Source organism: Sciurus carolinensis, chromosome 9, assembly GCF_902686445.1.
Source record: "Sciurus carolinensis chromosome 9, mSciCar1.2, whole genome shotgun sequence".
NCBI lineage: Eukaryota > Metazoa > Chordata > Mammalia > Rodentia > Sciuridae > Sciurus > Sciurus carolinensis.
In genome coordinates, this window is record NC_062221.1 from 1323463 (window position 1) to 1346094 (window position 22632).

The 22632-nt window shown below is 52.8% G+C and overlaps 1 protein-coding gene across 2 annotated transcripts in view; it reads right to left on the bottom strand.

The window, feature by feature from the left end:
• Clrn1 (clarin 1) overlaps positions 1 to 18639 on the bottom strand; it is a 32176-nt gene extending 13537 nt beyond the window's left edge. The window contains exons 1-2 of one of the 2 annotated variants that reach the window (XM_047564555.1): positions 18353 to 18639; positions 57 to 236 (exon numbers count right to left, since the gene is read on the bottom strand). In XM_047564555.1, coding sequence (XP_047420511.1) covers positions 57 to 236; positions 18353 to 18527 — 355 coding nt within the window. In that variant the 5' untranslated portion in view covers positions 18528 to 18639. Of the gene's footprint in view, positions 1 to 56; positions 237 to 18274 lie in introns of both variants that reach the window. The other variant, XM_047564554.1, reaches the window with a different exon arrangement.
• Positions 18640 to 22632: the final 3993 nt, after the last annotated feature.

Genomic DNA, 22632 nt, shown 5'->3' on the forward strand with positions numbered 1-22632 from the left:
ATCTTTTGACACATTAAAAAGCACATTTGTATCTGGAGGTAGCATTTTTTACTTACCTGAAATGAAACTCAGCAGATACAACCCAAGGGGACCATGCAGAGTCTCAAAGGGTTTGCCAAAAGCATTGTACATGAAGAGGGCCGTGCCCGCCATGGTCACGACAGTCAGGATGGTGGAGAAGAGAATGACGTTGACGTGGATGCTCACTGGGATGGCTTTCAGCAAGTCTGGGAAAACTGAGGGCGAACCAAGAATTAGAAGAATTTCACGATCAGTATCTGCAAGCATAGGTTTAAAAATTAAATCTCCATCCTTTTATTATACCATTTCCAATATCACTAAAATCCTATTAATGGGAACGTTCCTACTAATTTATGAAGCATTTAAGAAAAAAATTTAGAGATAGCATCATTGTATAGAATTCACCTGTAGGGCTGGGGCTGTAGCTCTGTGGCAGGGCACCTGCCTAGCATGTGTGAGCACTGGGTTCCATACTCAGCACCACATAAAAATAAGCAAAATGAAGGCATTCTGTCCATCTACAACTATAAAAAAGTTTTTAAAAATGGAATGCACCTGTGAAAACTGGCAAAGGGGAGATTTGAGGAAACTTTTTTCTATGATTGGTCATATGTAATTACTGATATAAACAAGTGCTGGTTTTATAACTCAAAACTACACAGTTTGATGACCAAACTGTTAATGGCGTTTCTCAGTGATAATTTTTTGAAGTCTCCCTTAATTGTAATGACCTTTTAAGTTTGGGGATAATTGGGGGAGTTTAAATATGAGGAGGGTTTTTATATTTTGTTACCAAAAAATAAAACACTGGTTTCTAGCCCACACCACGATTAAAGAATGGGGTATTTTCAGTCAACTTCAATATTTTGATGTAGCACAAAGCTGTGGGAAAATAATTTCTGGTGCTACAAGAAATATTTTCCATTGAGAAACCTCGCCAAATCTATTTTTAGACTTCGTGTTCAGGACAAGATTTTCTTGTCTGCAGAGGAAATGAACTATCTTATAAATGCAGGGTTTCCTTATCAGGTGAGGCATCAGCTCACTTACCACCCGCAAAACTGGCAGGATGGTCTGGGGAAGCTCCGTTCTTTTTAGTTTTCCAATTATTCACTAAATGGTTAATTTATTGAGCATCTACTAAGTGCCAGGCACTGGGACTGGAGGTGGAGGGTCCAAGCAAGACAGACAAGTCCCTGTTGTCTCACAGAGCTGATAATCGAGAGAGAGCAAACAGTCAGCAAGCCAGTGAATGAGTGGGAGGCATCTACAGGCCTGGAGATGCCTGTGCCATTAAGTCTGCAGTTGCACCTCCAAGAGGCCATCCTATGAACATCTTTGCACATGAATCCAATGAAGTGTCACGAGGATATTTCTGGCCACACCTTTGGTGATGACAAAAGGTTGGAAATACTTTACATGCTAGCCATGGTGCCTGCATACAATGGACTCTGAGTCCATTACAATGAGCGAAGCAGATCCATAAGAACAGACGTGGCGTTAGATGAAAAACCAGACCAAACAAATAAAAGAAAATGTGCATTGCTCTGCCATTTGGAGAAAAGCCAAGGGGAAACATATATGATAACAAATAATTATTCAAGCACTTATCTGATTCAATTCTCTCAACAAACCCATGAGACAGGAACTGTTATTAACCTGAGGCACAGAAGCTGTGTTCTGTGTCCGGGATTCATACTTCGTAAGTGTCAGACAGGTGTTGGAGCTCACGACCCCCCACCTGGCCGCCCACACGCTGCACCAGCCTCAGGGGCTGAGAGTATTTCTAGAAACCACACCCAAAACTGGTGACGTGGCTTCTGGGGAGAGCCCAAGGGGCATTTCACCTGCTTCATGCTGTTGGGGGGATTGGGAAAGAGGTTCACAAAGCTGTGAGCATTATCTATTCATGATTTTTAATAATTAAAAGAATAAATGAAGTAATTCTAACCACCTGTGACTGTTGTAGATTAAAAGAAACTTAAGGGACATGTTAACCAAACACGGTATAGGAAGATAGTGACTGTGCTTTGTGATTGGAACCAACCACATATAAAGAGACTATGTTGAGATAACCAGGGGAAATTGATCAGGGATGGGCATTAGATGATACACCATAGTTACTACTGATTTTGTTGGTGATGTAATGGTTTTGTGGTTGTGTGTTTTTAAAGTTCTTATGTTAGAAACGGGGTTAAAACTGGGTGTGGGAACACATGCCTGTACTCCCAGCAGCTCGGGAGGCTGAGGCAGGAGGGTCATGAGTTCAAAGCCAGCCTCAACCACGGAGGCACTGAGCAACTCAGCGAGACCCTGTCTCTAAATAAAATTTGAAATAGGGCTGGGGGTGTGGCTCCTTGGTGGAGGGCCCCTGAGTCCAATCCCTGGTACCACCCCCCACAAAAAAGAAGTGAGGTGGATGGGTGGATGGATGGAGGTAAAATGAAGCAAACCCCTGGCTCTGGTTGGAGGTGTGGGGTAGTGCAAGGCGGGTGCTGGAGTCCACGGGTGCTGCTCCTGCTGGCCAGGTCCCATGTGCTCTCTGCTTGCCTTCCCAGGGCCCAGCGTCTTCTCTGGCTGTGTCTCCTCCCTCCCTCCCTCCCTCCCTCCCTCCCTCCCTCTTTCCTTCCTTCCCTCTCTCCCTCCCTCCCTCCTTCCCTCCTTCCTTCCTCCCTCCCTCCCTTCCTTCCTTCTGACCTTCCCTCCCTCCCTCCCTCTTTCCTTCCTTCCTTCCTCCTTCCTTCCCTCCCTCCCTCCTTCCTTCCTTCCTTCCTTCCTTCCCTCCCTCCCTCTTTCCTTCCTTCCTTCCTTCCTTCCTTCCTTCCTTCCTTCCTTCCTTCCTTTCTTCCTTCCTTCCTTCTGGGACTGACCCCAGGACCTTGTGCATGCCAGGCAAGCACCCTCCACTGGGCCACACCGTGGCCCTGACACGGTGGCCGTGAACTCCAGGGGCGCAGCTCATCTTGTGCACGGTAACCTGCACTCTGGGTGTCTCCGGCTGCGGGGGTTCAGCCAGCCCAGCTGCGGCTCTCAGGGTGGATCCCCACAGCAGGCCAGCCTGAGGGCGATTTTAGCAGCAGGCATTCAAACCCCTTGCCTCCACCTCCCACCTGTGAACAGTCGGCGGCCTGCTCACGACAGGGTAGCGCAGACAGGCCTCTCTGAAGCCCAAGGGGGTCGTGATGGAAATGAATGAGGCAGAAGAGGCACTGACCAGCCTTCTGGAAAGAACAGCCAGAGCAAAAATAAGTTGTGGGGCTTTGGACCCTAGGAAGCCTTTCAGGGTTCCCACTCGCGAGGAAGCGGCCAGCAGGACAGGCCCTGCCCGTGGGCCTTGGGTTTTGTCAGGTCTCCTCCCCCTCCCCCTCCCCTCCCCTCCCCCTCCCCTCCCCTCCCTCTCCCCCTCCTCCCCCTCCTCCTCCACGAGTCCGCGATGCTCCTCCAGGACTCTGGTGCAAACCCTCCCTTTTCTGAGCAGCCAACACCAGCCTGGTTGAAGCCGGAGCCCGTGTTCAGAGCGGCATTGCAGGCACTGCCAGGGAGGCGCCTGTGGAGGTGGCGCTGTGCTTGGCCGTCTGCTCCTCCAGGGTCAGCGTCAGCGCAGGGGGCTGGGACGTCTGGGTCTGTGGAGGAGCTGTCATTGATCCAGCAGGTCACTTGTGGCCTCCAGGAACGACTTGATTGGCAGGTGGCAAGTGAAAGGGAGTCATGTGCTGGAACAGGTGGCTGGTGCCACATGGGCAGCGGGACACTGGCCTGTGCCTTGGGTTCTGCTCTGCTCTGTCCTCTCAGCAGCGCTGTCCTGCACTCTCTGGACCTCAGTCTCCTCCTCGTTCAGCCCTCCCCATCGCCCTCTTTCATTCTCACCAAACATCCTCCGAGAACCATGTATGAGTAACTACAAGAATAAAATAACTATAGAGCCAATAACTGTAGAGGGTTTGCGGTATTCCAGGTGCTTTGCATGTGTTGCATAAATTAGCGCGTTTGATTCAGTATGAGGAAGGTGTTGTTTTTATCTCCATCTATAGATTTTTTAAACGGAGGCACAGAGAGCTCGAGTCACTTGCCTGAAGTCCCGCAGTGGTATCGCTGCCTTTGCTTTTTTAACTCCAGCCCTCCTGATTTTGAAGATTAACGTTAACAGGACGAAAAAACTCTTCCTTTTTAGTTCTGCAGGTTTTGACCAATGCACAAAGCTGTGTGACCCTCACCACAATCGAGACGCAGAACCACCCCGTTCCAAAGCCTCCCGGCCCCGCTTCTGCCTGGCTAGCTTTGGAAGACCCTCCGTGCTCCCGAGGCAGCGAGCCCTCCGCCACCCCACCAGCGGCACAGGGCAGGCCCAGCTGCTCACGGCTCTGGGCACTTGGGGTTGCCACAGAGGACGGCCTGTTATCGGGTGTGTAGTTGGTCTGGCTGTGGCTTCCATTTGCCGCGGAGCCTCTCTGGGCTGACTTGAGCTGTGTGCACCTGTCTCTTGCTGCGTCTAGTCATGGCTTCTGTGATTTTCATCGGCTCGTTCATTGCGGTTGAGTTTTGAGAAGTCTGTGCATGATAGATTCAAGCTCTTTATCAGACAGGAAATTCACGCATATTTTCTCCAAGTCTGCGGCATGTCTTCATTTTCTTATCCGTGTCTCTTGAAGAACAGTTCTCATTCTTATGAAGTCCAATTTATCAACTTTTGCCTTTTATGTATCAGGCTTGAGATGTCAAACCTAAGCTGTCTCTGACTAAATGCAAGGTCACAGATATTTTCTGCTGCGTTTTTCTTCCTGAACTTTTTAATTCTAGGTTTATGTGTGACCTATCCTGAGTTATTTTTTGTGCAGAGTACAATTTGGGGTCAAGGTTAATTTTTTTGTGTGTATGGATATCTAATTGTTACAGAATTTAGACAGTTTTGTGTATATATATATATATACTTAACACACACACACACACATTTATGACCCAGCAATCCCATTCCTAGGTATTTACCTAAGAGAATTGAAAAACCATATGTCCACACAAAAATCTGTCTGCAAATGTTTACAGCAGCTTCATTCATATTCATCAAAAACTGGAAACAGTGAAATGCCCATCAACAGAGGAACGTGTTCAAAAGGTGTGGTGCGTCCATGTGATCAACTACTACTCAGCAGCAAAAACAGCACTGCTCCCCTGCAGTAGCACGGGTCCTTCTGGAATGCTCTACACCAGCCCAAGGAAATCCGGTTCCAGAGGCTGGGTGTTCTGAGATCCCACACGTGACTTTCTGCAAAGAGCAAAACGGTCAGGCCCAAGAAGAGGCCAGTGGTGGCCGGGCCGGGGAAGGGGAGGAGACTGACCCCGGAGGGCACCAGAACTTCCTGGGGCTTGGAAGTTTTCTGTCTTGATGTGGGATCCAGGCAAGCCTGCTGCACTGGTCAGACTTCACAGACCTGAGGTTTTAAAGTGGCGAATTTCACTGTCCACGTCACCTTAATAAAGTGGACAGAAACCAGGACAGAGCAGGAGGAACAAGGCTTAGTGAGCAGGGCCTCCTGAGAAGGCCTCCGCGAGGTGCGCTTCAGGCAGGAAGCAGGACGGGTTTAACCTGAGGAGAGGCCCACCATGGCCGGAGTCCAGCCCCCGCTTCTGGTGCAAACGTTGGCGCTGGGGGTGGTTCCGTTTCCCTCCCTCCACGAGGATGTCCAGCGGGGCAGCCTGGGAGAGGACCAGGCATTTGAAAATTAGAGCGAGGAGGTTCGCCCTGTGCTGCCTCAGCTGACCCTGGACTCCCGACCCTGGACTCCCGAGTCTGGACTCCCGCGCCTGGACTCCCAAGCCTGGACTCCCGAGCCTGGACTCCCGAGTCTGGACTCCCGCGCCTGGACTCCCGAGCCTGGACTCCTGAAACCTTGACTTTTTTCCTGAGAAGCTGCGCTCTTCTGTGGGACGGGACCCACTGAGGCAGGGAAGGTGCCTGGCTGTGGTGCTGCCCTGCGGCCCGTCCCTGTCCAGGGCCTCTCCAGCCCGTCTCCCGCCGTGGAGGTGCGGCCTTGGGTCCCGCTCTCGGCTCATCTCCGGTTGGACCGTCCTGGGCACACAAACAGGCTCTTGAAAACGTCTCCTGCCGTGTGGCTCCAGCTGCCGCCCCTCCCGTCCCCAAGCTGCCTTCCCGGCCTCTCCGTGTCGCCCACTCCGCCTCTGGCTGCCGCTGCCTCCGGGTCACTGGGTCACCTGGGCGGCGCGCCTCCTCGCCCTCTCCCTTGGCCCCCATGGTGCTGGTCAGGGCTCCGGCCCCTGGAGGGGCTCCCAGTGCGCAGCTCCAGTCTGCCCGAGCGCCTCCCTGCCTGTGTCGCCCAGTGAGACCCCTGGGGTGTGGAGCGGGCACCCGAGGGTCAGAGGGAGCTCCTTCCCTTCCTTTCTCACTCGCCCCTTTCGCCCTGGTTTCAGCGGCTGGTGGTCTGTCCTTCCTGGACGTCGTCCATCACCTAGATACTTCCCTTCCTCTCGCCCCTCGCCTTCAGCCCACCAGGAAGACCCTCAGAACTGACCGCTCTCTCCAAGCCCCACCGGCTCTCCGGGGGAGCTGCAGGCCTCCCGACTGGTCCCTCCTCAGGGCGGAACTCCAGGCGCAGGAGAGGATGACACGGGACGCCCTCCGCGAGGGCTCCTCACACCAACGAAAGCGGTGGCGCCTGGACCCGGCGACCATGGCCCAGCCTGGTCAGCAGGGTGACCCAAGGAGGAAGCCGCGCTCCTGCCGCCACCAGTGGGCTGCACCCTCGGGCTCTGTCACTGGCCTTCTCCCCCCCTGTCCAGGTGGAGGCCCTGGGCCTCTGACCCAGGCCTCATCTGCAAAGCCTTTTCTGGTCAGTCCCTTTTCTGTCCCGACGGATGTTCCAGACTCCCCGACTCGCGAGCGCCCAGCAGGCCCCTCTGCTTCTCCGTCACCAAGACCCTAAGTTCTGTCGAGCCAAACTCTCCTTTTGCGGAGAATGTGGCGCAATCAGGAAAGTTCCTCCACTTTCCAGCCCCTGAGGTCCCACCTGTCCCTTCTCCACAGGCCAACTTCCCCTTTCTTAGCAAAGGAGCACTTTCTCCCCTGTCCCAGCCACGGCCTCCTGAGAGACGCCTGCCCTCAGAGGCACCCCTCCCGCCTTTGCCGGGCCTTTCTAATCCATGCCCACCTCTCCCTGTCCTTAGCACCCGCCTCCAGCTCCCCCTTCCCAGCAGCACCGTTAAGAGCTTCTCGTTGTGCGCACACACACGCACACACATGCACACGCACACGCATGCACACACACACGCACTCAAACACACGCACACACATACGCACTCATACACACATGCACACGCACTCATACATGCACACACTCATGCACACACGTACACACATGCACACGCACATGCACACACACACACACGCATGCACACACACTCATACACACATGCACACAAACGCATGCACATGCACACGCACTCATACACACACAAATATGCACATACTTGCACACACACACACCCCCCCACACACACACACGCCCACACACACATACTCCAGCCTGGACGTGGGACCCAGGTGCCGTGACCCCGGTCCTCCCCGTTAGGCCCACCCTTGCCTCTGGGTGCCACACTCGAGTCATCCCCGTGAGCGTGGAGCTGTTTTCTACAGACCCTGGAGGACCCTGAGAGGTGAAAGGCCTTCATTCAGCTGCTGATGGTGTGGCCTTCGCTGCCGCCATTGATCCTCGTCCTATCGATACCTCCAGATGTGTGGCTTTCATTTCTGTTGCCTTAAGAGTCATTTATTTCTTCTGTCCACTGGGTTCTTCTGTTATATTTTATCACGACGCCTTGTTAGCCTTTTACCTATTATGGACTCCAGTTCGCCAGGCAAATCTCTTTCCTATGAATCTTAAAACGGGCGCTAGTGAATTGGCTCTAGCCCTACATTCAATCCCATTAGCTGGGATTAGTAGGTGAGGGAAACACATCACATCACCGGAGCAGAAAGGGTGGGGCTGCTGGTGGGAGGGACACCGAGCGGCAGTGCCCAGACCCCAGGGCACAGCGCAGTGCTGGGGCTACGGTCACCCCTGCACGTCTGGCCCCCCACCTGCACATGCAGGGTAGAAGGGCCAAGTTCACAGAGCAGAGGCCCAGCCGGGTGCGGGGAGGGTGGACGCAGGCGCAGTGGACAGGAGCAGGCCTGGCCTGGCGTCCAGCTTCGGTGGGCCACAATAGGCAACGGTGGGTCATCCATTTAGAACACCCAGAGGAGAGGGTTGGAAAGTTTTGCCACAGAGATAACAAACGTTGAGGTGATGGAGACGCTAATGACCCTGATTCGATTGTTATGCACGATGCACTGAAATATCACATCAAGCCCTAAAAATATGTACGATTATTATGTGTCAATTCAAAATAAAACTGAGAAGAAGAAATGTCACAGGACTCATGAGAAATACAAATGAGATCATTTATTGGAAGCGCTTTTTTAAATCAAGTAATTGCCTGAATATTTCGTAACCTGATGAGCACAGTGGGGGGCTGTGCGCTTGGAACAGTGGGACCTGGGGGTCGCTGCTGGGAACACCTGCATTTCCAAACCTCGGGGTCCTCAGGGTGGAGTGACAGCTGTCTGGCCCACCGTGGCCAGGGGCGTGTCTGTGCACTGGGATGAAGAGCGGGGTCCTGGATCGCGTGGCGTTCCGGCAAGCCTTCGGTTTTGCAGCTCAGACTTTGACTACTTTTCCCAATCTGGCGGGTGACTATGGCTCTCCGTGATCCCGGAACCTTGGATTCCCAGCTAACTGCCTCTTAAGCCGATCACGAGCTCTCCTCGCTGTCTGATGTGTTATCCCCTTTCTCGTTTCTATTTCCCTCGCGCAATTTCTGGGACATTCTCTCACAGCTCGTCTAAAAATGATCTTTGGACTGATAATGCATCTCAAAGGTGGCCGCTGCCCTTCCATGGGACGCGGGCGGAGGAGGTCAGAGGTCAGCTTGTTCCTGATAAAGTGAGTAGAGAACATGACTCAGCTCTGCACCAAGTTCCCCTCCTAACTAGGCGGGTCACCCACGCAGACAGGCAGGCTGGGCGGCTGGCCTCCTGCCAAGGACTGCGCAGCGGACCCCATGGGCCCGACCAGCTGGTGAGCAGGCTCCTGGAACTGGGGGCAGGTTTGCCAAGAGGGGAGCCCGCAGGGGCTGAGGGCCAGTGTGCGCTGCTGCCTGGCTCTTTCCGAGGCAGGTGAACGTGGACCAAGCAGAAGATCCTCCCGGACTGTGCAGCTGAGGGAATGGAAGCCAGGATCCCAGCCTGGGCTTGCAGGGGAAGCCTCCCGCCTGTGGAAGCCAGGCTGCGGCTGCCGCCCTCCTTCTGGGGGCTTCCCTTACCCCCGAGGGTGCGGGCCGCCACCTCCCCTGGTGGCACCAGCCTCGGCCACCACCCCTCAGTCACCTGGCCTTGGGCAGTGTGGAACCTGCTCCAGTGCTCAGCCCCCGACGGCCCAGATTCAGTCAGAGCCTTGGCATCAGTAGCTGTGAGGCTCCCCGGGTGATCCTAAACTGCAGCAGGGCACGGACCACTGGCCTAATGGTTCTGGCCTCATCAACCCTTCCTGCCTTCATCTGGCCAGATGTGGAGTGCAGACAAGGCCATCTGTGAAGCCCTCCAGCTAGGCAGCCTGGGACGGTGACGTCAGCAGGGGCTCAGGGCTTCTTCCCGGATTAAAGCCACAGGGGTCGCTCAGAGGGCCTGCTTTCCTTCTCCACATAAAAGGGTGTATTTTCAAAAAAGACTCGGGCCCTGTGATGCTCAGCCATTCATTTTCTTGAAAGGGAGTAAGAGGGAAGATCTCTCTCTTTTTACAGAAATGCTCTTGATCTGACTTTCCCCTCGGCCGTCTGCAGCCAGTCGTTACAAAACTCCAGCGAAAGTCATTCTCTGACACAGGAATTCATCTCCCTAAGGTCACCGAGGCCCCACACCCACTCCGAGGGTCACATGGTCAGAGTGCACCCCAGCACTCAACGGGAGAGGGCCTGTTGGTGTCACGGAGCCATTTACGACGGAGTTTTCCCAGCACTTCAGCCGACCTGCTCTCAGTGGATGGAACCCCCTGACTTGAGCCTGTTTGGAGCAGCCGTCAGTGAGTCTTGGTCACCCACGGTGGCTTAGGGAGGACAGCTGCTTCGGCACATGGTCTCTGAAGACAGAACCCATTCAGCTGCTCCTGATCCACAGGGGTGCACCTAGGTCGGGTCTGACTCCTGGGAGTGGCTGGCCGGGCGCTGACCCGCTGAGGAGGAGCAGAATCCCATCGCCGCGTCGACGTCTGCCAGGGGCAGGATCTGCAGCTGGGCAGGGCTGCCGCACCCGGCCAGGGCCCTGCGTGGCAGGTTGGGAGGCGACACTGTCCTGGTTCGGTGCCTATGGAGTTTGCTTCAAAAACATGCCTGAGATTTATAAAACCCCTCGTGTATTTCTGACATGAAAATGGATTTTTTAATTTTTTATTTCACTTTAAAAGAGAGATTTTAATTGATACTTTAACTCTATGCCACTAGCTCTTGATAAGACCCAGTTTCCAGGTACGTCAAGATGCTGGTACCTGCTTTTCACCTGGCCCTTGGCCCCTGGCTTGGTTCTGAAGCATTGGTGCCACCTCTGAGAAGCCTGCCGCTGTGCTCATTGTTGGGGGGCAGATCATTGCTGTCATCAAGGTTACCAACTTTGACGACCTGCCATGAAGATTTTGGGTGGTAGGAAGCACACAGGTGCTTAAACCCAAACTGCCACATCGAGGTGATAGGATCGCATAACCCGAAGTTTAGATGGAAGCCTGTGACTTGCTCCACCAAATTATTAAGGAAGGACTGGCTTGACTTTTCTACCTTCTGAAGATCAAATATTGGGGTTTAGATGCCAGGGGCACTGACGTGAGATAAACAGGCAGTGACCGAATTCCCGTCTCCAGTCCCAGCGCCACCACAGGACGCGTGAGCTCTTGTGAAGCAACAACGTGGATTTTAAAATCGAGGTGAGGACTGGGGATATCCTTCCATGGTGCGCTCACCGGAGGCCGTGGGCCCCTGGCACCCCAAATCAAAGAACTGTGGTGAAACCAAAGGCCGACTCACACTGTCTTCCTCTCTTTGTACGCTCTTGTCATATTCTAGGGAGGCGAAATTTGGCACAGAGTGGGATTTATCATATGCATCTGAATTCGAACCCAGGTCGGCTACCCTGGGAACTTTTGTGACCTTGTTTCCAGTTTCTATTTTTGTCCAAGAGGAATAGCGTTGGAACACCTCCGCATGAGGACACGAGACAGTGTACACAAAACGCTCGGCACCTGCGAGGCGCCGGGGAAACAGCAGCCAGAATGGCATCTTATCTCTTCCTCCTGAGATGTCCGAGAGCCGCCCTCAGAAACCGGGAGAGAGAGCAGAGCAACAAACCGAGAGCAACTCAGGAGTCGTCCTCCCGCGGGTGAAGTAGGCAGGAGGCGCAAGGCCCATGAAAGAATTTCAGACGAGGCACAGGTCAAAGCTAAGCGCCCGAGCAGTTCCGCTCTACTCAGAAAGGACTGTCTTTATATAGAGCCGGGTGTGGGCTGATTGGCTGGGGCGTGAAAGGGGTGAGAGCTGATAGGGCGAGCCCCGTTGCCCGGGCTTCAGGGGCAGGTGTTGAATACTGATTGGGTGTGGCCGGCGGGAACAGCCATGGGAGGTAGAATCCGGAAGAGAAGGCTGACCAGCAGCGTGTTGGGAAAAGTGAGAAAGGTGACCTTATAGTCTAGACGTCCCTTGGCCGTCCTCATGCCAAGGGAAACAGGCCGGCCCAGGAGGGCCACCTCACCTGCGGAACCTGACGGAGCGGGCCTCACAGAAGTCCAGGGAGAGTGGGGCTGCTGGGCAGGGAGGGTGGTGGTGGGAGAGGGCGAGGGGTCCCGCCTGCCGCCAACGGCCAGCCAGCTGGGCGACTAGAGGGGACGTGGCGTCCTGCAGGTTCTTAAAGGCAGGAAGAAAGAATCCCACAAGTTTTCTCCATAACGAAATGGTCGAGGTTGGGACACAGATACGTGTGGCCTGACTTAAGTAACACACAACATATACGCGTGTATCAAAACACCACGGCCCCTGTCAGTAGGCACGACTTTAAGTTTTTATCTATCACTTAAAAGTAAATTTAAAGGGCTGGGGTTGCGGCTCAGTGGTGGAGCGCTTGCCAGGCACGTGTGAGGCACTGGGTTTGATTCTCAGCACCATTAGAAATAAATGAATAAAATAAAGGCTTGTTAACATGTAAAAAGTAAAAAGTAAATAAATTTGAATTTTAAAAACCTCTTTTAAAAAAGAAGCAGTCCTGTAGCAGGCTCTGGGCAGGTGGAAGGGAAGGGAAGGGAAGGAGAGAGAAGGGAAGGGAAGGGAGGAGAGGGGAAGGGAAGGGAAGAGCAGGGAAGGGAGGGGAGGGCAAGGAAGGGAAGGGAAGGAAGGGAAGGGAAGGGGAAGGGAAGGGAAGGAAGGGAAGGGAAGGGGAAGGGTAGGGAAGGGAGGGGAGGGGAAGGGCAGGGCGTGCCCTCCAGAGCACCATTCCACGGGCCGTTCTCAAGCTGGATCTGGGAGATTTGAGGATGCTGGCTCACTGACGGGGAGGGGAGGCCACGGTCCCTCCTCAGGGCTGGGCAGTGAGAACCAGCTGCTCCTTCCTCAGAAGCCTTGCCCCGTGGGAGGACAAGTTCTGGACAGTCCCTCTTCCTGGTAAAGAGTGTGCGGACCATGGCTAAGTCTCTCACCATTATCAGTTGAAGGAATCAGACGAGGGGACGGGGGACTTTTCAAGAGGGAGATGGGGCGTCTGGAGGAAAAAGTGGGAGACCAGGGGTGGTCCCCGCCTCGCCTCCTCCTTCCCTCCTGCTTTCTCAGCGACACCGCCTCCGTTTGGGGGTGTCCATGGCTGCCCTGTCCTCTGGAACCGCAGACTACAAACGTTCCCTTCTTCACTAGCTCCTTCTTTGATCTGCAGTTTTCCACACAGAAGGTAAAAGATGGTGACAGGGAAGACCAGAAGTGCTCCCTCGGATGCGGAAAGTGGCCTGGGTCCCTCTGCCAGCAGATCCTGCGTGAGCTTGGGGAGCGGGCGAGGCATGCGAGCTCGCCACTCCTAAGGACGGCCGAAATCTGTCCGCGGAGGGAGACGGAGGGACACAGGAAGGGTCGCGCAGAGTCAAAGCTGGGAGGACCCTTCTAGAACAGCGAGCCTCTCATTTTACAGATCACTGAGCATTTGAACTGGAAGAGAGGTTGGGAAATCACCAAGTTTCACCTCCTTTTATAGGTGCAAGAAAAAAAAATCAGCGAACTGATGGCATCGTGGTGGGTCTGAAGCCCGTAAGTGTGGAGGCTCGCCACGCACCCGGCTCGCTTCCCTCTAGTTGACTCCACTTCCGCTAAGCGGCTCTGTGTGCGCACGGTTTCAGGCCCCGATCCACAGGTGAATAAGATGCACCCTACCTTCCTGGGGACGAGGGTCTTCTGCAGAGAATACTCGTTCTCAAACACGGCAGGTGTTCTGAATGAGAGTGCAGAGGTCGCGGTCTAGGAAGGACAGACTGTGGGGCTGCAGACGCCCAAAGGTTTTCATGCTCGCCGTCCACTACTCACTATCCCGGGGATTGCTTTGGTTTCTATGAAAAACAAAACTCTACTTGCCAGACTGTTTTCCTAGATGAGGGAGACTGGACAACAGGGCCCCGAGCTCAAGGCTGGTGGCCCACGTGGGCCACGCTGGCAAGTGGTCCTTCCTCCTCCACCACTGGGGAGCTCCCAGCGCCACCCCAGGCCTGTCCCACACAGGCCCACGGCAAGGAAAGGAGGAGCAGGGTATCAGGAGGAGCGTCCCCAAACCCTCTTTAGGAGAGAGGCAGACTGTCCAGGAGGGAGACCAGAGGGTCACCAGGGGCAGGCAGGGTCAGCAGGAGACAAGAGGCAGACTCACAGGGGACCGTGGAGATGGAGAGCACCACCTCTCAGTCAGGGTCATGGGGACCCTGAGTCCCCAGACCCTATTCCAACACATGGAGGAAGCCACACAAGCAGCACCAAAGTGTTTCCACACCCCTCCACTGTTCAGGTCTGCGGCTCCTCTGGTAAGGAAACCCGCTCTTCCAAACCATGAAGGTTTTCCAAATCTCTGTTAAGCTTCTAACAAAATTTCAATCATAAGGTCCAAATTAAAATACTTTTCAAAGGATGACTAAAGTCGCAAGCTGTGAGACATGAGTGGTTAAGTTTTATTTCACATTTCATAAGAAAGAGATTCCATATGTTTTCACCAGCTTATTGAACTGCCTTGGCAATGAGCAGATCCGTACATCTAGGAATGATTGATACCATATGATTCTGGGGTATCATATTTTGATGATGTTCCACAGTGTTTCAAACCACCAAAACAGAAGCCCACCCACACGCTCTGAGCTCCAAACTGGCAGTTTTTGTCTTGATGGCTACATTTAGAGTTTAAACATCATCATTAAAATTTTACAGGTGACATATCAGGAAGAATAAGCCCTGACCGTGCTGCCTTGAAAGGAAAACAGTCCTTCATCTTAATGAATGACACTGCGTGCTAGGTACGGGGCTGCGACCGCCAGAAAATGAACCCTGACCCACGCGGGAGAGACTCCACTAGAGCAAATGAGGCGGAAGCTTTCCCAGCCTAACTGGCCACTAGCAGGGCAGATCCCCGGTGTGATCAAAGAGATGGAGCGGTCAGCAGGGAACGCTCAGCGGGAGCAAATCCGACTACCTTGCCAAGGGTTCTTCCAGTGCATTCTTCATTCTTCTGTGACAGCACGTAGCTGGGTTTTAAAAGAGACACAAACCCTGCCCACGAAAATCACACACACAGACTTGTACTGCAGAGCCATCCCCCAAAATAATAAAATCGAATAACGTGGACATCGTCGATGGCCAGTTTATCAGAGGGCATCTCTATCGAACTCCATACCGTGAATTCAAGAGGCACAGACACGAGCACTTGGAACGTGGCGGTGTGAAGTAGGTGTGCACACCAGACCTCAGGGATTTAGCACAAGGGAAACAAAAGAAAGTAACGAGGCCAATAGTTTGCTTATGGTGATGACGGTTAGGACGGTGCTGCTGGGGACAGCTTGGTTAGAGAAGATGCCCCCCCGGGCTCGCGCACCAGCCCCTTCCCCTTCTCCTCCCTCACAGGCCCCTGGAACAGTTTCAGTGCCGACAGCCTGTGTTGTACTTTTGTTGGCCACTGCTGATCTACGTGAAGTTCGGACAAGCGAAGAGCTTGGCTATCCAGCAGAAGAATGTAGGTTCGTACTGACGGAGGGCAGCTTAGGGACAGGGCCGGAACCAGCCAGGAAGCACTGCCGCTTAGATCAGCCGCCCTCTCCTCGCGCCTACCCCGGAGGGTTTCTGCAGAGACAAATGTTTGCGGAAGAACTTTCTAAAGGAACAATGTGGGGGCGTGTTGGGAAGCTGCTGAGCTCCCTTCATAGTTGAGGTCAAGAGGAAGTGGAAAAGTCACCCACCTGAGCGCCACAGGCCCTGGGTTGGCTTGAGGACACAGGGTTGGCCCTGTCCCTTCCTACCAGCCGGGTGATGCTCTCCGAGCAGTAAGAAGCAGAGGGCTCGCCAGCTTGGACGATGGGTTGATGGAACATCATGGACAGAGTGACGGCATTTGGTTTTTGTTTTTGGGTTTTGGTTTTTTGTACCAAGAATGAAACCCAGGGGTGCTTTATTACTGAGCTGCCTCCCCAACCCTTTTAATTTTTTATTTTGAGGCAGGGCCTCACTAAGTTGCTGAGGCTGGCCTCAAACTTGCAATCCTCCTGCCTCAACCTCCCAAGATCCTGGGATTACAGGCGTGGGCCACTGTACCCTGTACCCACGGAGTGACAGGCATCTCAACTGGAACAACGTGAACCAGAGAGCCGGTTGCCAAGGGAGTATAACTTGTGCAGGTGTAAAATGCCCAAAGGCTTGTTGACTAGAAAGTCTAACACGGAGAGGGATGCTTGTTTAACTGAGCGTCACACTCTTCAAGGAGTCTGTTGATCAGCTTATTCTTTACCCAGTGCTATCTAACCTTCCATCGAAAGAGACACTTCTGCGCTTCCGCAGAAAGATGTCACTTCAGTATTCTTCTCCGGCCTCGCTACAATGGGGGAGGTTTGGACCAGTGTGTTTACGCGTGGTTTGTAGAGTGGACTGAACCGTCTGCAATGCACAGAAAGGGTCGCCAGCAGACACGCCTGCTCCTCTTCTCCAGGCCAGGGAGGTTCGCAGTGTCCTGGAGACTAATGCAATTCTGTGAGAAAGTGGGGGGTATTTAGCCCCCGCTGGCGGGCCTAGACCTCAGAAAGCAAGAGAGGGGCACCTAGGTGGAACAGCTTCGCAAACGGACCCGCGCAGGGGGACCGGCCACAGACGTCAACCGTGCAGCCCCAGGAAGGTGAGAGCGTTCGAGGAGGCCCAGTCGGTCAGAAGCCAGTGTGCAGTGAGTGCTCAGGAACATCTTGTTACTGTTTAGAACCCGCCCTGGATCTCCACCGCAGCACAGGAAGGGCAAGGGCCCCAGAATCCCCTGTGCTCCTGCCTGGGTCCAGTTCATCCGGAGAAGCGCGCTCAAGCTTCAGCTCAGGGAGAACATCACTCGGGGTGAACATCACTCAGGGTGAACATCACTCGGGGTGAAAATCACTCGGGTGAACATCACTCGGGGTGAACATCACTCAGGGTGAACATCACTCGGGGTGAAAATCACTCGGGTGAACATCACTCGGGGTGAACATCACTCAGGGTGAACATCACTCGGGGTGAACATCACTCGGGGTGAACATCACTCGGGTTGAAAATCACTCAGGGAGAACATCACTCAGGGTGAACATCACTCGGGGTGAAATCGTCTCACTCAACGTTTTTCCTTTTATATTTTTAATACAGTTGCAAATCACGTAACTTTCTGCTTTGTTCACCCACCCCCTAAGGAAAGCTGAGCTACGCTAAGGGCCCATCACCTTAACCAACTAAAGCCACTCAGTGAAAACAGACGTATCCACCTCGTCACACCTAGTTTATGATAATGTCTTGAAAAGCTGGAGACAAATTCTTAGGATTTTCTGGAGCCCCATGAACATTCATATCACTCTGTGGCTGGTGTGAGTTGAAGGTTGGTGTCCAATGACTAAATATGAGGAATGTTACAGAAATACAAATAGGCAGCAGTGGAATTTAATTAGACACTGCATGTTAATAATAAATTCAATTAATTTCACCTTCTACCTATATTAGAGGAGAAAAGAAACTCAGGCAAAATAATAATTCATTTTAAATGCCTCAATTGGTAACCTCCTTTCCTGAAGAGTGATTTATGCAGTAATTTACTGACTGTCTTCCCGAGATTGTTCCCAACCAGCCCTTTTGAAATAATAATAACTTCTGAATGTGTGTTGTGAGAGATATAACAAATGACTTCTTATTAATTTTCATTTAATGAGTTGCCTATTCACATGGTAATTTCTAAAAAAAAATTCTCTTCTTAAGATAAACAGGTTATAAATACTGTGGAGAAAACTTCCATGTCACAAAAAAACTTGACAGGAAAATCTCTCACATTTGCCACATGATTGGAAGGTCAATCAGTTGCAAATTTTCTGTACTAAAGAGGCATCTATTTCTCTCCCAGTTATCCCAGCAGATCACTTTGAATTTCTATAGCCAAGTGATTCTAAATTGATTAGAAGTGAAAGCAGAAGAGTCAATGGCAGCAAAGGTCCCGGAAGGGATGTGGGGGGAGGGTAACATGGGTCCTGGGCAGGTAGGGTCAGTTAAGGGCCAGCACACAGGCCCTTTTAAAGATCAAAGCTTGGAAATGATTCAGATCACTGCTTAAGGCTTTCCTACCTCCCCAAGTGTCCCTGTTTAAAAGACCCCATAATTTCCTACATAAAAAGTAATATTTAAGAATCTTAAGTGCTTATGCTTTCAAAAAGTTTAGCTACAAAGCAACTAATTAACTACATGTTATCATGATAAAAGCAACAAGAATGAAAAATTGATACAAACAAAACAAAATAAACAGTCAAAACTAGGAAGAAGAAATTGTTCAGAGTGCTGGGTAATTAAAAAGTCCTGGCAAAACCGGGGCAAGACTCCTATAGTAACTCCCAGCCGCAGCTGGCAGGCATTGCTAGAGCACCAAATAATTCAGGTTATTTAATAATTTACTTACAGGAGAAGCGAAAGGGCCTTGCTCCCAGCCCGCACTGCCGGACGCCCCGCCCGTGGAAAAGGCCGTACTGCAGCTCACCCGTGAACTTGTCCAGCTCCTGCCCGGAGGCGTTGACCAGCAGGGCCCCGGTTTTGCAGAGAATGGTGGCTTTAATCCACAGCGGTGTCCCCAGGGCTGTCACAACTCCGAGGGCACACACGAAACTTAACACCCCGGCCAGGCAAAAAATGATCTTCTTCTGTTGGTTGGGCATGGCGAGCGAGGCGTGGGAAGGTGCGGTGCAGGCGAGACCTCTGCAAGCCCACAAGGGTCCGCCCCTTTGGCTGCCTTTATTACAGACGCCGAAGGGACAGATGCTGGCTGCAAGGCACCCTGGCTGAGGACCGGCTCCTGCCAGGCTATGCGTCAGCGGATGAGGCTGGCTCGTCACTCATTCTTGGCTTCTCCTCCTCGGCTGCTTCTCTCTAAATGGGAATCTTTGGACTAAGAAGCCATAAAACAAAACTCCTTGCAGCTGCCTTTGCGTCTCCTGTGTGGCTCAGTACCAAGGTCTAGGGTAACAGATGGAGTCCTCCGTGTAAACTGAGAGGCGCCTCCTGCCTCGGCCTTTGTTTACTGACGTGTTTTTCTGCCTGGTTTTGGTTTTGGTGTTGGTGGAGAGGGTGTGTAACAGTGGTTCATTGAATTTTTTGAGGATTTAATTGCAGTGGAATGAAAACTTTGCCCTGCCTTGAGTCCGGCCTGGCTGTGCAGACTCGGCACCCCAGAGCGGCCAGGGTCTGTCCTCACCTCGCTCTCTCCCAGATCCTGGTGGAGAAGTGATGCATCCACAGAGAATTGGATTCAGTTCTCCTTGGCACGTGAAGATGCGGAGACGCACGTGCAGACACGTCCATTTCTTACTGCTTTCCTTCAAAGCGTTCGGCTGCTTCTGAATCAGAGCAAGGCATTGTGGTTCTGGGTCCATCCAAAGAACAGGAGGATCTGTGACAGTGAGGGCACCGCAGTCAGGTGGGACCCACCATCAGGACCAGGGTCCCAGGGAGACAGCCGGGGAGATGGGCTGGAGCACAATGGGTTTGGCTGAGCTGTGGCTGAGAACTGAAGCTCAGCAGGCAGCGGCAGCTTCTTACCTCTGCGTCCCCTGGAAGTCCCCTTTCTACAAACAGATGCGGGTGTGCAGGCGAGACCGTCAAGTGCCTATCATGTGCCCGGTCACAGCGCTGAGCACCGGCATGGGAAGTTGGCCTTCGGTAAGAGTGCAGTGTGCCCGGCCCTTTGCTGAGTGTCTTACCTAATGATGTTAGTTAATTAATTCTTACAACTGTCACGTAAAATGATGAAGGAAGGTGATGATGACATCCCCGTTTTATAGGTAGGGTGACCGAGACCAGAGAGATGGCCTGGATGAGGAGGGCGGCGGAGCTGGGGCTCAAATCCCGTCTTGGAGCTCTGGGTCTGGTGCCGGACCTCCAGGAGGTGCAGGCTCCGGGTTGGGTTGAGTGGGCTGGGAGCAACCGGGCATCTCGGGCTTCTGAAGAACGCAGATGTCTGCAGACAGGACGGCTGCGGTTGTCCCAGAGCACACATGCATTCCGTGTCTACCCTGGATTCACCCGGGAGTGTGCCGTGCCAGCTGAGAAGACATCAGTAAATGAAGATTCACGTCACCACCGTCGGGCACGAGTGTCTGCGTTGAGCACACCAGAAGGGAACTCTTGGAGAATGGGATAACTCGACACCCCTACCCCGTCTCAGAGGCTCCTGGGGCTGACCAGCTGTAGACCTGAGAGGCTTCAGGGCGGAGCAGAGAAACAGACCAGGACCCAGAGGCACCAGGCACATGGATCCCCAGGGGACGCTCGAAAGGGTGCTTCAAGTACAAGTAAGCCTCTCTATTTTGTGTGACTTGACACACAGTAAGTAACTCATTGCAGATTTTTTGCCATCTAATGGAGTCTCCACTGGATTTAGAGTAATGGTCATCAGAGCATAACAAGAGGGTACCAGTGCTCCCAATACGCACTCACCTGGGGACCTGCGTGCCCCACCTACCCCAGAAAGCTTAGTTTAAGATGTCTGGGGAGAGCTAGGCTTGTTAGGTGGACTTAGCATTCCCAAAGCCTGGGAGCAGAACTTACTAGGACCTACCCCATGGTGTTCACTCTGCCTGGAAGGACAGGGCACGAGAGGCAGAGTTAGCTGCGCACCGTGTCTGACTAACCACACGGGCCACTGTGTCCCAGCTGTCCACAGAAGAGAGGCCTGCGTGTGGACGGACAGCCTGCGGGTCTCTTCATTTCTGAAGTTGGCCTCTGTCCAGAGAAAACGATCCGGGTCAGTAGAGAAGGGGTGGGGTTGGGGGGTTGGGGGGTTGTTCATCTTTCATCCTGAAGTTATGTCCTTCCTAACGCTTGTTAAAATTTCGTCTTTAACAAAATAATGGTAGCTGAACTTTTAATGTCCTTTCTTGATGAATTAAAAAACAGTTCAAAGCCCACCCTTGGCTCTGGCTCTGAGGTTCTCAGCTTGGTTCTTGTTGAAGTCACTGGAGGAGATTTTGAACACACTGATGTCCGCCTTCTCACCGCTGAGATCCAGGCTGATGTGACTTTAGAGTGTGGCTGACCTCCTGTCACTCCAGGTGGTTGCAGGGGGCACCACCGTGGAAAGCCCCTGCCCTGCCCGACCCCACATGGCCACCTTCCGATCGCGAACCAGGCTCTGCAGGTGTCTCAGGGCTGGTGTGCACAGCCATGAAAGCCTGCTCCCCAGAGAGGAATATCCTCAAGTAAATTAATAACTAGGCCTGATAGTTACAGTTCACACTTTTCTGAAAAATTTCAGCCCCAGGAGCCTGACGTACTGGGAGCATCTCTGCAGGTCAGGTTTCAGCACGTCCGAGACTGACGACCAGGCCTGGATCCCCATCGTCCCCATATGAGCCCGTGTCGTCAGGCAGGGTGGTCGCCCGCACAGCGCCCGTGGGGTCCACGCCCACCTGGCCTCTCTGTGCAGTTTCCTTTCAAATGTCACCACCCGCCACCCACAGGCTGCACAGCAGTGTGTGATCCGCGCTCTGCGGATGACAGGATGAGCCTGGCACTCGCGCCTGACAGCCGTCTTCTGAAATTCCATCTCAGATGGCTTGAATGACAGCGATGACACCATTTTCCTCCGTCTCTCTGCACATTCGAGTCATTAACGTCAGCAAGTTTCACCAAGTGCCCTGCTGAGAGCTTCACTTCTTTCAATCTTAATAGGAATACATTTGTGACAGGAGAAAATGGAACCAGGCCTCCCCCTCTCGCCCGTGACCCCTTTCAGGTCCTGATAATGATCTAATTTTTCAGAGGGACTGGAAGGACCCAGAGGCCTGGGCTGCCGGTCCAGCACAGGGCGTCCTCACGTGCTGACGTGGTCGCAGGGGCGGGCGTGGTCCTTCTGGCCACTTGAAAGCAGAAACCCAGACGAGGCCCACGTCAGTTCTCACCTGTGACAGGGCATGGGGTGGAAGACTCTACCCCGCTCTGTTTTCAGGTTGTCACTAAGAATTCTGAGTCCTCTCTCCCCAAGCACCCCACCCGCCCAACCAAAGCTTGCTTGGCATCCTGAGTATTCCTCTAACACACCAAGACTTTCTCTGTAAGGCATAGAACTAAAACTTGCCCATTTGCTGCATTCTCTGTCTTTTCTTTGCCATCCTAGCCTGTTAGCTGGTGTGGGCTATTGCACAGCCTGGGGACACTGCATAGTGGATTATTCCAATTATCAATTTTTAGATTATTTAATGAGAGGTTCTGCATTTTGTCTGATGTGTCGCTGGGAGTACTGATTTTGATTTTCCTCCAAATGGATCATTATGCTCCAAGGCCTAAGAGAGATTCAACAAGGGTCTATCAAGCTTCCTATTCTAAGACAAGAGGCCTTTGTGAATCTGTCCCATTTTTCTCATCTTTAAAGCAAAATCTGGCAAATTTGATTGACGTTCCTTGACTAATTCAAGTTGCTGGTGATCCTCAAGTAGCATTGTAATTCTCTAATGACTGGAAGGGGGAAAAACACTCCACAGAAAGAATTGATTGATTTATTAGAGGGAAAATTACCACGTGTGCTAGGCCTTGATTGCAGCTAATATTTGTAGAGCTAATTGCTTGAACTAGAGTATTAAAAGGATGAGGGAAGGGAAGAGAAGGAGAACAGAGTTCTCTGGGAATACAGATGAACCCTCGGTGGATCTGACTGGGAGGGGTCTTCGGGGCTGCTGCTGGCCGCGTGGACCTTGAGAGGAGGTGGAGCAGTGGGTGTTCAGAGCAGCCGAGAGGGGCCGCAGGCCTGGAGGTTACGCTGTTGCCCAC